We start from the raw sequence: 14297 nt of genomic DNA on the forward strand, positions 1-14297 counted from the left end.
CTGTGCAATGGCACCCCCTGGGTGTGGGGAATGACATCACAAAATCTAGTTCAGCTATAATTATAAATGTCACTTTTTAAATAAAATGTCCAGTCATTTTCTTGCTACATGATTTTCCCACACATTTTTCCTTTTTTTCATTGGCAATTCTTACCAAATAGTTGCATTTTAATGTTCCTCTCTGTAGTAATTTCCTGTGGAGAGCTTCCCACCCCTCCTAATGGGAATAAAATTGGAACACAGACGACCTTTGGAGCCACTGCCATTTTCAACTGTGATACTGGATACGTGCTGGTGGGCTCGATTGTGCGAGAGTGCCTGTCATCAGGACTGTGGAGTGGAACAGAGATCCGATGCCTCGGTACAAGAACCCAAGAACCTGTTCATATTAGTTTTTTTCTGTGTTTTGACTTTATAAAACATCCACATTGTGCAAGTCACCCTGCTACCAGACTAAAAGTTTTAATTTTGAAAAGATGCATGTGAATATGTAGGTAAGCATTGATTTAAGGTAACTTGATTTGAGAAAACATGCATGGTAGAAGGTGGTAGCAGGGTTGTGCAGATGTGAGCTGAGTTAAAATACTATTTCATTGTTTTCTCACCTGATGTTCCTCTCACTCTCTAGCGGGCCACTGTGGAATCCCAGAGCAAATTGTCAATGGTCAAGTGATTGGGGAGAATTTTGGTTACAGAGACACAGTGGTGTACCAATGCAACCCTGGATTCCGGCTCATTGGCTCCTCTGTACGAATCTGCCAGCAGGACCACAACTGGTCTGGACAGCTTCCAGTTTGTGTGTGTGAGTATACACTGTCCTTCCAGTTACAAATGTATTTTTACACTGCCTGTCAGCTGTTTTCTGGGATCATATGCTTTTCATTTTGGCTTTGATATAAATCTCCCAAGCAAGAAAAATACTTTGTATCAATTATAGTATCAATTTCAATTCACAATTCACTTTTCATTGCCTTTTTTCTTTGTTAATCTTAATTCCTGTATTTATTTATGTTTTTAATTGTTTATAGCTGTACTGTGGTCCTAGGGGAACAGCATTCTGTTTTTTTCTTACACACATCTGTAATGAGACTGATAAACAAGCCATGTTCTTGTTTTGTCTGCATGGCACACTGTTAGGTTGCCTAAAAATGAAGTCCATGTATTTGTTATCCACATTGCCAGTAGGCTACACATTCCAAATGGTGAGGCCACACAAGGAGTGGCATTTGGAAATGTCATGAGTTTTATGCCATTGGAGCACTGTGACTATTGGTTTTCCCAAGTTATTACCCACTAAGCATTTACATCAGCCAACCCCCCACCCCCACCAAAGAAAAAGTAATAAATATAGGTAGGATAATGTAACTGCATTAATTTGTTTAGACATAACATTTTATTTGAACAGAAACCATTACAGCTATCCACCCTGTTTGTCTGTGTGCATGTGTGTAAATGAATAGAATATCAATCAAAAAAAGTGTTTTCCAAAACATGTGCTCCAAGATAATTTTAATTACCAAATCTGTACATTGCAAATCTTTGCCATGAATATTCTCCAAGTGTCCCTGCACCAAATGAAGAGTAGGGAAGCGTCGCCATAAATGTAACACATGATAAAGGTAGTCAATAACTTAATGTACAATGCGGCTACCGTAGCCATTTCAGGTTTGTTCATGCACAATTTAGTAATCTACCACCGGAAGAAACAGGCCAGTGTGCTAAATCTTGTGGAATATATCTTCAAAAAACTGAACAAGATACGTAAAAATTTGTTCCGGAAGCCTTTTTTTTTTGGCCAAAAGCATGAGTGCTAATGGGAGTTTTAGTATCATTTAGTATCAACTCACTTAATTTAGTTAAGTGTTGTAATTCTCCAGTGATCAGTGACCTTCGGTATGCACTTATTGAATGTCGCTTTGGATAAAAGCATCTGCCAAATAAATGTAATTTTATGTAATGTTAATTATGTCAGATGCCTTTTGTAAGCTGATTGTTTTCATAGAAAATGCTACTGAAAGGTCGCCCAACAAAGTGGATAGGAAGAGTGAAAGATGTGCATACCACCAAATTCTACCCACATTTGGCAGGTGACAGGTATTAATGCCATGCCCTGTATTGGAGGCAAAATAATAACCTAGGAGAAAATTGCCTGCAATTTATGCAAGCAGTAACTGCCCTACTAGCCCTTCAAAGGACGGCACTTTTTCGCATCCAAAGGAGATTGGTCAGATCAGTTTATTTCAGTATGTACATATTTTTAAGAAGAAAAGCTTATCACATACATGGGAAAACCAATTTCTGACACCTCACAAAAGTTGGCGCGCTAACGTTAACTGGTAAGGTTGTTGCACAAAAATAAGTACAAAATGCCTAAATTCGATTAGATTTTAATCTAATATTTTTCACAAATTCAACTTTACTTACCTTACAGTTAGCTGGAAATCCCTTGGTGTCACCACTTCTTAAGGGAAGACTAAACTGTCTGCTCTCACCTCAGCAGGCGGTGTGAGCACCAATTAACATAAGTGGAGGAGAGGCATTTTTCATACGGACATTGTAGGCATACCAAGCAGAAGAACTAACTGTCTGAGCGATGAAGGATAGCCTGCAGCCTTTCCTTTGTTCTACCGGTGCACCAGCAGCTCCCCCCATACCATTGGCGACCCCCTATTTCTGATTCCATCACCATTATGATGTACAGATGAAGTCAAAAATGTATGTACACCTAGGCTAAAGACATTCAAAATTCAAAACAATTTTTTCACAACACACATTTCATGTTACCATACATTTCCTGTGTTAAGTCAATTATGGTATTGTAAACACCTCACAGCTAGACCAATGAGGGTTTGTAGCTGGAGGGGAAGGCACGGCGCGTTTTCCCTTGGCTGGTGTGATTCAAAACCGGAGATGTTAGTTATTTTAACAGAACAACACATCAAATATATCCATGACCACAGCAAGTAAGTGTAACAGTTACTAGGTTTTACCCTTGTGATAATCTGACTCCATATTAAATTATAATTTAAAATTTGGGTTTAACTACACGTGGAACTTGGGAGTGGTTACACTCAACTCTATCTTGTGCCATCATTCCTCAATATATGCTCCCGGGTTTAGCACTATTGTTAAATCTCAGTTCGGTGAAGAATCCAGAGGTTTAGGAGGCTGACCACCATAATACATGGCTTCCTTGCATGGATAGTGCATAGATAGTTATGAGCCCAGGACGGTGCGTATCTATCGGGCTCCTTCAGGCGAATTTGACAAGAACCGGCGTACAACGCCCATGGGTCCTCTTAAGCCAAAACACCAGAACCAATCCCACCAATCCCGTTAGCGGGCAGATCGTGGTCGCCTATCTAGCTTGAAGACCTCACTAAAGACGTTTGCTGTACTAGACCCCTGATCAGTAGGTCCTAGTCATAATTGTCCCCCTGAGTATTTAATCGGAATTTTGGCTGAAAAGAAGATAAAATGGATTAGTCATGAAGACCACACAAGTTAAAAATAAGAAGAATTTATTGAACAGGCAGGTAGGTCATTAACTTCAAATTCACAATCAATTATACGGTTTAAAAAACATAAATACAGAGTGAAAAGTTCTTACCCAGCCTGTTTAGCTACACACGAAATCACAGAGTCTGCGCAGTGTGGGAAGTCGATTGCGATCTTTCTTGTCTAGCTACACACATAGCACAGAGTATGTGCAACGTGGGGAAGTCGGTTACGATCTTCCTTGATTGCTTTGTCTCCCTTCTTTTTAAGCCAAATCCCGCGTTTGGTCTAGGCGGCATTGCCATAAATTAACCTGGCCGAATCGTAAATCTCGAATTTCGGCCCCCACCATTTGGAGGCTGCTGTTAAAACAATTAGTGGGGAAATTGGGAAAAGGAGATGATTACCAGAGATGACATTCCATTGTGGTAGTTTTTCCCTGAGTTTCTAAAACTATGTTTTTTCAAATTCTATTTGGTATGAAACATATTTCATTCAATTGCTTGAATATGTCCATACTAAACATGTCAAGTGGATGTAATATTATGGTGCAGTTGTCATGAAAATACCCTTTTGTTTAACCATTTTACATGCAATTCATGTTATTATTACATAAGGCATAATACAATAATACAATGAAAACATGTGCATGGTTTGCACGGATTTCCGGGGTTTGTAAATAGGATAAACAGATGGTTTAATGTCCAGATCCAGAAAAGAAATAAAAAGTGTAATGGCAGAGGGGCCCACATAAGGGCACTGTGGTACTGTTGCCCCACCATTTGGCCAGAGGCCTGATGACCATTAATGACCCCCACAACCATAAATAACCAGTCCAGTTCCCCTTATCTCAGTCTTGTCCAGAGGGTAACCATCCAGAGAGCCAAATGGCCTGCTCATCCAGAGGAAGTCCGAGTAACTTATTGTTTTACCACAAGGCTCTCTGGTCCTTTGAAGTACAGGCTGCGTCCCAGCATGCCAGCTCGTTCAAATGCCAGCTTTTCTGGGTCCCAGTTTGACTTCCCTCTTACAGTATCTACTTTATTTCCATAAGAAGTCATTTCTAAATAATAGCTAAGAGACAGATTTATTTCAGCTTTTATGTATTTTTCAGATTTTCAGTGGGTCAAAAGTTTACATACACTTTGTTAGTATTTGGTGGGATTGCATTTTAATTGCTTAACTTGAATAAAATGCTTGGGGTAGCCTTCCACACGTTTCTCACAATACTTTGCTAGAATTTTTGCCCATTCCTCCTGACAGGACTGGTGTAACTCACTTAGGTTTGTGGGCCTCCTTGCTCAGACATGCTTTTCCAGTTGAGTCCACAAATTTTCTATGGGACTCAGGTCAGGGCTTTGTGATGGCCACTCCAATACTTTCACTTTGTTGTCTTTAAGCCAGGTATGCTTAGGATAATTGTCCTGCTGAAAGTTTAACTTTCTAGCTGATGTCTTGAGGTGTTGCTTCAGTATTTCTAGATAATCCTTCTTCCTTATGATGCCATCTATTTTTTGAAGTGCACTAGTCCCCTTTCCAGTAAAACACCCCCACAACATGATGCTACCACTCCCATGCTTCACAGTCGGGATGGTGTTTTTCAGATTAAAAGCCTCACCCTTTTTCCTCCATAAATAGCGCTGATCATTATGGCCAGACAGTTCAATTTTTGTTTTATCTGACCAGAGAACACTCCTCCGAAAGGCTAGGTCTTCATCCTGGTGATCTCCTGCAAACTTCATTCTGGCTTTTTATTCCTACCTTTCAGGCCATGGCAATGTAGGATTCTCTTAATGGTGGATGTTCATAATTTGGTACCTGATGCCTCCAACTCCTTCCTTCCTTTGTTGTCTTGTGGTTCAGTTGAACCTTTCGGACCAAAGTTTGTTCAGCCCTGGGAGTTCATTTGTGCCTCCTTCCTGAACAATGTAGTGTCTGTGCTCCCAAGATTTTTATATTTGCTTACAATTGTTTATGCAGATGCTTGTGGTACCTTCAGTTGTTTGTAAATTTCTCCTAAGAAGGAACTGGACTTGTGGAGGTCCACAATTTTTTATGGGGTCTAGCTGAGTTGTAGCATGATATGAAGGGCAAAAAGGCAATGGCTTTAAAGGGAGGCCCTTAAATAAAGCCACAGGTGCCAATTAACTCCCAGTTAACCCCTAATTCTGACAATTAGCTAATCAGAAGCTTCTAAAAAGTCATGACATCAATTTCTGGAATCTTCCAGACTCTTTAAAGAGACAGTCAACTTGGTGTATTTAAACGTTTGTCCCACTGGAATTCTGATATAGTGAATTAAAGCTCAAATAAATCTGTCTCTAATCAATTGTTTGAAAAATACCTGATGTGAACAAAGTAGATGCCCTAATAGACTTGCAAAAATGTATGATAACATGATAACATCACTTGGTTAAATCCTTCTGACATTACATTGTTATGAAGTGTTCTGTTGCCATTCCATTTAAAATGTATACCGCTAGTTCCGCGATAGGGGATGAATAGCATAATTACGGAAATAAAGTTGTTTACCTTAGATAAACATTGTATCTTGTGCCCCCCTCCCCCCCCTCATGGTCGTGTGGCACCCCTAGCGGTTGTGGCCCTAAACAACCGCATAGAGCATTTATGCCATGGGCCGGCCCTTAGAGTAAAGCAAGCTTATCCAGTTATAACGGTGTCGTTTGTAATGCTTTCTTCTCATATTTTATTTGATATCTTCCTTAGGATGGATATTTTCATTTTAATGCAAGTCCCACCATTGTTTTCCCTCATGAATTCATGTAATGATGGGGGAAAGTAGATGTCTCGACGATTCCCAAGGCAGACTGCTTTAACTGCAAATAGTATGGGGCTCTCTCCCTATTTGGCAATAACTAAAAGTAAAAAATATTTAATATTTTTAATATTTTTTTTATTAGTTTGCCATGCAGTAATATGTAATAAATAAAAAAAACTACTTGACTATTACTAATGAGGACAGCAACAATAACTGTAAAAAATGTTTATTAAATTGTTCTCACTTTTGTTCCTGAGAAAAACCAATATGACGCCGGGCACCCACAGCACGCGTAGCGTAAGCGGCGCGTAAGCAGCACGGCGAAGCAACGCGGCGCGTAGCGTGTCTCCACTGGTTCCGTTTAAGCAAAGGCTTGCTTAAAGCTCTATATTCCTAGTAGCTCTCGCAGTCTGCAGTGGGATTACATCGTGTATTTCACGTTTGTTCACGACTGTTGATTATGGGTAAGTGTATACTTGGTTCGAGACCTTTTTCAGTCTGTTAATTTGGTAATATTTTTAACACATGTAAAGAATTACCATAAGCTTAAATCGCAACGTACCCTACATAATAATCAATCTCAAACTGCATTCATTTATTTGCTTGGTTAACAAGCGTGCCAACTTTATAAAGAATATGTAATGATCATAATAATAATAACAATAATAATAAATAATCCATAATCAACCATTGGGAATTCCCGTGTCGTCTTGTTATTCACGTCAAAACATTTATATGATCGTATTTAGTAAAATCAGTTAATCGTCAAAAAGATAGCGTAACAGTTCAAACTTGAAGGGATATGAACACCACAACGTCATGAACACCGGAAGCTTTGAAGTACAAGTGCAATAAAGGCTTGCTTACAACTTCATTTATAAAATAGGTGCATTTTCATCGGCAAGACCACTAAGTCTGATTTTTTAAAGCACTGTGGATTATCTGATTTTTATTAACAAGCCCTTTTTGAAAGCACGGCGAATGAAGACATCGGAAAAGTCAAATAGGCTGAGCAATGGTTGGTTAAAAACTACCTTCCAACACTCAAGCTAACAAACCGCTGCTCGGTGCATTCACTTCTACATCATTCAATAGGCTACGTCTTTCTGTGGTGTATTTTCAAATTTACCCCGCCCCCTCCGCAAAATAAGATAGCGAAACTAAGTTTGCCTTTTTCCCAGGTTCCAGTTTTAATTTTTTTTTTCCTGCCAGGACAATAGAAAAACGAAAAAGCTTGTATTTTTTAGCTGCTTATAAAATATCTGGTGTTTATCTGGTTTTATCTTGTTCTCCACTACTGCAAGAGGGAACTAGGGACACACCCCCAGTAATATAAGGATGAAATATAAATCAGAGCATGTATACCTAGCATTTTAGAGCATATTTCTGTGTATAAACAGGCCATCATGACGCGCGACAAGCCGAAAAAATAGAACAGAAGCAAAAAACTACGCTTCAGTTCGCTTGTGTCACGCAAGCTTCGCAGCCGGTTCGCGACGCGTTCGCATCTGGTGGAGACGATGTCGCCCGCTGCCGTTGTTATAACAGTACTTCAACTACGCTTCAGTTACACGCGTAATACGTGCGTAGTGCGCTCGCGGTCGATACGCGTGCGGTGGGTGCCCGGCTTGAGATTCATGAGACATGTGCAGACGAAATGTTCTTGGAAATGTTCTCACAGTTTACGATCAAATGTGATCATACACGTTTCATGAATGAGGCCCATTTGAGATATATATACAACTGTACAAAATGGAAATATGTGAATGGCAGCACTCTGTGTAATGTAATTGTGGGAAGGGTCATCATGGGTGGGCAGTTTTTTGAATAGCCTTAAGCAGTTTTTTTTAAATGACACTGATTATAAAATTATAAAATATAAAAAAGTAGTGAAAAGCATTATTTTTCACATACAAACAACTATCCTAATTTCTCATATTATTTTGAAGAAATTAAATGACATAACACAATGACAATTCAGCCCAACAATGTTTGCCCTTTTCCTGACTAAATTGTACCTAGTGCTGTGATTACCTACAGACTGTTGATTGTATCTTAACACCATATCAGGCCTGGTCTTGAAAATACCAAATTCTTCACCTTCTACTATGTGACCTGGCAGGCTGTTCCACACATTGACTAATCTCTGTAAAAAAAATTCTTCCTAATATCTGTATGGAATTTACCTATTGGTAATTTCCAAATATGTCCCATCATTCTACTAACAGTACTCAATCTGATGAACCTCTTGTAGTTCACTTAGTTTATCCTCTTTATGAATTTAAAAGGCATAGGTGAGCAGTAGCTCCACAGACAACATCTCTTATGCCCTACTGTCATCTCCTCTGGTCCCCAATCTTCATTGTTTTGATTTATTTGATGAGGGCTGTCCTCCGTGCTTTCCTGCTGAGTAATGTCCCACTGTGACTCGAAACAAAAAGGCTGAACAGAAGACATTTTCAATGCTGCTCAATGAACAATAGCAATGGACCAGGAGACCCAGTCAACCATTTGACGTCACTGTCCATTGCAATGGTAATAATGGCGACCTACGAGTCAAAGGATTTTTTAAAAAATGAACTCATAGCTAAAGTAACAAAAATATTTCATGTGGTTTTTATGACATATTGATATAATTGCAGGCATTTACACCATTTTAAGACCTTCAAGTCTTCAAAGACGGTGTTCCGTTTAAGTTTTTACTCGTTTTACTTTTGTCTTTCATACCAGGAATCAATTTAGTTGCCCTTCTTTGAACCTTTTCCAGATCCTCTATATTTGTTTTGTAGTATTGTCCCCAGAACTGCACACAATTACACAATTAAGTGTGTTCCCGCAAATGTATTGGATAACATAAGTCTCATAGTTCTGTGTTTCTGTCTGTGTTTTCCGTGTTGGGCCGCCAGATGGCGGCACTTCTGTTCTGTGTCCTGCTCCCCCTGTTTAATTGTATGATTGTTTCCAATTGTCTTATCATTGTTTTCTGGCTGTCTCGTTTTACCTTCCCCTTCCGTGGCCTGATTGTTCATGGTGCCCTCCTGTGTCTCGTCAGTGTCTGTCTATTTAAGTTCCCGTCTCCTGGACTCAGGTGCTGGATCCTTGTTGGTTTGTCGGTTATGTCTGGTTGTGTTTGTGCATAAGCTCTGATCACGTTCCTGCCCTATATGTTCCTGCCATGTTCTGTTCCACACGCTTTTGGTTTTTGGATTTTCTGTGTTTCCTTTGCGTTTGAAGAGTTGCCCTGCGAGGCCCTTTGTTCCCTTGTGTTCCCTTTTTATTTAGTAAAGTCTTTTGTTCCTACCCTTTTTGGAGTTGTGTTTTTTCCCCCTCTGCATTTGGGTCCGAACCCCCCACGCATTCGTGACAATAAGTATAACTTCTTTGGATTTATTCTCAATATCTTTGGCTATATATTCCAGCATCCTGTTTGTCTTTTTTTTACTTGGATTAACCATCACTCACAAGTATTTTTCGAATTGAGAACATTCCAATTTTGTTCCTCCCATAAATTAATCCTACCTAATGTTTTTATTTCCCCTGCTATATTGAATGTCATTTGCCAGGTTTCTGCCCACTTGTGGATTTTGATTTAAGAAATTATTGGATTACTTTATTAGATTCCAAACTGTTAGCTGGGCCTCCCAGTTTTGTATCTGCAAATTTGAAAAATTACTTTCTGCATCCCTGTCATGGTCATTTATATAAATGAGGAAGAGCAATGGTCCCAGCATTGATCCTTGTGGGCCTCCACTTCCCACAGTTCCCTGCTCAGATAATATCTCTCCTACTACTATTCTTTGTGCTCCACCTTGTAGCCAGTTCTGAATCCACTCTGAAATACCTCCTGTAATTCCTACTGCCTTGATTTTGCTAACAATATCATGAACCTTGTAATAGTCAAAACATTTCAAAGAACATCTCAGGGTTTATCTGGCATGACCTTCCCTTGCAAAAACCTTGCTGGCTATCCGTTAGGATGTTGTTAGTTTCAAGACACTTCTAACTTGTCTCTAATGATAGATTCCAGAATTTTACATGTGATGCAATTTAAACTGACAGGCCTGTAGCTTCTGATATCAGTATGGTCCTCTTTCTTAATATATTGGTATTATGTTAGCTTGGGTGGCATGTAGTATAATGGCTAAGGAGTTGGTCTTGTAACCTAAAGGTTGCAGGTTTGATTCCCCGGTAGGACACTTCCATTGCACCATTGAGCAAGGTACTTAACCTGCATTGCTCCGATATATCCAGCTGTATAATTGGATACAAGTTGCTCTGGAAAAGAGCATCTGTTAAATGCCTGTAATGTAATGCAACCTTCCTGTCAGTCTTCAGTTATTTCTCCAGTTTCTAAAGACTGTCTTAAAATACATTCCAGTGGTTTAAAGATGATCTCTCCTAATTTGATATGTACCCTTGGATCAGGGCCTGCTGCTTTATTTGTCTTTAGTTCATATACAGTGTTTCATTTGGCTTTCCCGCCATGAGAGATCTTCCCGGCAGAGGAAATTGCTTATTAGGGTCCAAGCAGCGAAGCTGGTGGAACCCTATTGTATCTGTTAGGATTATAAGGGGTCCAAGCAGCGAAGCTGGTGGAACCCTATTGTATCTGTTAGGATATTATTATTATTAGGGGTCCAAGCAGCGAAGCTGGTGGAACCCTGTTGTATCTGTTAGGATTATTAGGGGTCCAAGCAGCGAAGCTGGTGGAACCCTATTGTATCTGTTAGGATTATTATTCTTATTATTTTTTTCCGCTAAAAGTGTCTGAGACTCAGCAACCATAAGTCCTGGAGCAACCAAATTTGGCAGATGGGTTCCTATGGCCCCCCACTACTCAGGCACTAAAAATCACGTATGTCGGCCAGATGGTGGCGCTATAACAAAGGATCATACTTTAAAAGGTCATAACTCCCACAACATGAGTTAGATGAACACAAAACTTCATCGACCTATGCATCTGAACGTGCTCTATAACTTTGCCCTTGGCCCCACCTATGTCCGCCATATTGTTTGCCCGCCGTTTAGACTTTTTAGTTGGGGCGTGGAAGTTTTCTCCGCTAAAATGTCTGCGGCTCAGCAACCATAAGTTGTAGACCAACCAAATTTGGTAGGTGGGTTCCTATGGCCCCCCACTACCCAGGCACTAAAAATCACCTATGTCGGCCAGATGGTGGCGCTATAACAAAGGATCATACTTTAAAAGGTCATAACTCCCACACCGTAAGTCAGATCAACACAAAACTTCATCGACTGATGCATCTGAATGTGCTCTACAACTTTCCTATTGGGAGCACCTATGTCCGCCATATGGTTTGCACACCATTTGGACTTTTTCATTAGGTGGGGTGCGGAAAAGCTGGAGCTCCAAATCTAAGTGCTACGACATCTGGTAAACTTCTTTACGGCAAGCGACATCCATGGTGACGCGAGTAATCCGACACCGTAGGGTCTAGTTTTTATCAGTGAGGGGAGGGTCTGAACGTCGCGGAAGCAATGGAAGACAGATATTGAATGTAGAATGACATGGCAAAATTTTTAAAAACTTTGTCTCGTTTATTTCGTTATTCAGTGAGCAGCGTTTTCACTGCTGTATTGGCATATTTTAGGGCAAATGTCGGGTTTATCTTGTTGCTACAGAATATTACATTACATTACAGGCATTTGGCAGACGCTCTTATCGAGAGTGACGTAGAACAAAGTGTATAACCATAACCAGGAATAAGTGTGTCGAAAACCCTAGAGAGAAATACCGTTCCAAGTGCAGGGAACAACCGCATAGTTCAACTTGGACCCTGTATTTTAAACTGATTAACACTAACACAAACAAGAACAGCAACAACGCAGTCTATGCAAAAATACAAGCAATAGTTAAGACGAGTTAAGACTAAGTCACGTACGAAACAACTACCTAGTTACAACCCTAAGTTTACAGTCAATTTAGAGATTAAATTGAGAATACGATTTATCTCAGCATAATGACGAATTCAGTTTTTCTGGATTTCAGTTTCTGTGCACACGCGCGAAAACACGCTGGTATAATAAAACAATGATGGCAATACATGTAGGCTATAGTCCGCTTCGTTCCGTTGCTAACATAACAAATTATCGCGTGTCTACAGCTGCAGTTTCTCGCTGCAATTTCTAATATTGAATATAAACAAAAGACGCAATTTATGCTGTAGTCTGCCAATGTCTAAATAAATAATACGCTACGGTAAAGCTTTGAGAGGATGAATAATTACTTTTCTTTGACATGGATCCATTTGAAGACAATAACGGGTGAGTTTGTTTACTCTTTAAATCCGTCATTATGCTGAGAGAAATCGTATTCTCAATTGAATCTCTAAATTGACTGTAAGGTTAGGGTTGTAACTAGTTAGCTGTTTCGTAGGTGACTTAGGTGTATTAACTGTCTTAACTACTGCTTGTATTTTTTCCATAGACTGCGTTGTTGCCGTTCTCATTGTGTTAGTGTTAATCAGTTTAAACCTTCAGGGTCCAAGTTGAACTATGCGGTTGTTCCCTGCACTTGGAACGGTAGGCTACTGCCCTCTAGGGTTTTCGACACACTTGTTCCTGGTTATGGTTATACACTTTGTTGTACGTCGCTCTGGATAAGAGCGTCTGCCAAATGCCTGTAATGTAATGTAATGTGATATTCCGTAGCAACAAGATAAACCAGACATTAGCCCTAAAATATGCCAATACAGCAGTGAAAACGCTGCTCACTGAATAACGAAATAAACGAGACAACGTTTTTTTTTAATTATACCATGTCATTATACAGTCAATATCTGGGACTACGCATTTAATAAATATACAATCTTACCATCGGGTTTACGTGTAGAGATGTCCCTTTTGCGAATGAGTGGTCATATATTGTCTTGGACAATCCATTTGTGAAATATAGGCGTATATGTGACTATCGTCATAAATAGCTGTGCGTAGTACCACACCTGTTGCTTATGGCGTTGTCGCCCTTTTTAGGGCAATTTGGCTTGATTGACAATTCATTTATTCAGTAGGTGAGAGTATAAGCTTTCTAACGATGTATAACATGTCTGATTTCGCTTTTGGAATAGCGTTTTATAGGTCAGCATAACCTAAAAATTTCTTATATGCCAGTGTCTACATAAATAAAACGGTAGGCTGCTCTGCGCGTAGGTCGCGACTTGATATCTCGTCTTTTGTTTCGTTTTTTCTCAATGTCGTATTTATTCTTTGAAATGTGTATTCATGTGTTATTATTCTATCTGTCTCTGTGGCGCTCTGAAATGTGCATTCTCTGCTAAGCTGAGCCATGGATTTGTATAGGTTTGTGTCTGATGTAATGTTGCACAGTACGCCAACACTTCAGCACTTTTTCGGTACTTAAAAAAAAAAAAAGAAACGGTTCGGTATTAGAATTTTCCGACGTTCGGTAGTTTTGCGTCAAATGTAAAAGCCAGGGACATGTGTCTCCTGCATTACCGATTGAGAGGATGAAAAGTAATTTCTCAGAATCTTCGCTAGATGTTTGTTGCAACTAAGGTTGGCAAGTGAGGTGACCTGCGCTTGTGCATTTTTTCGTGGTTGATACAGCGCAAGCTTAGACTCAGTAGCAATAGCTGTTCTAATTTGTAGATATGTTCTTGTTTTTACACAGGAACAACTTGTTTTTCACAAAACCACCACCAGGTGGCAAATGTTAGCACTCAAAAACCATATCTGACAGTTAACATTTCAAATGGTAAATGGACTGCATTTATATAGCGTTTTTATCCAAAGCGCTTTACAATTGATGCCTCTCGTTCACCCATTCACACACACACACTCACATGCCAATGGTGAAAGGCTGCCATGCAGGGTACCAATCATCTCATTCTGAGAAATTAGGGGTTAGGTGTCTTGCTCAGGGGCACTTCGACACACCCAGGGTGGGGGATCGTACCGGCAACTTCAACTTCAACCGCAGGATGACTACTAGAACAGTGGCTTGCATCAAATTACTACTGCTCCTATTTATTGTGAAAGGAGA

At 39.8% G+C, this 14297-nt stretch overlaps 1 protein-coding gene across 6 annotated transcripts in view; it reads left to right on the forward strand.

The window, feature by feature from the left end:
• The window catches only part of csmd3b (CUB and Sushi multiple domains 3b), a 919486-nt gene that overhangs the window by 763155 nt on the left and 142034 nt on the right, over positions 1-14297 (forward strand). For all 6 annotated transcript variants that reach the window (XM_064348440.1, XM_064348441.1, XM_064348442.1 and 3 more), the window contains 2 exons: positions 188-361; positions 629-802. In XM_064348440.1, the coding sequence (XP_064204510.1) occupies positions 188-361; positions 629-802 (348 nt within the window). The remainder of the gene's footprint in view (positions 1-187; positions 362-628; positions 803-14297) is intronic.

Source organism: Anguilla rostrata, chromosome 8 (assembly GCF_018555375.3).
Source record: "Anguilla rostrata isolate EN2019 chromosome 8, ASM1855537v3, whole genome shotgun sequence".
NCBI lineage: Eukaryota > Metazoa > Chordata > Actinopteri > Anguilliformes > Anguillidae > Anguilla > Anguilla rostrata.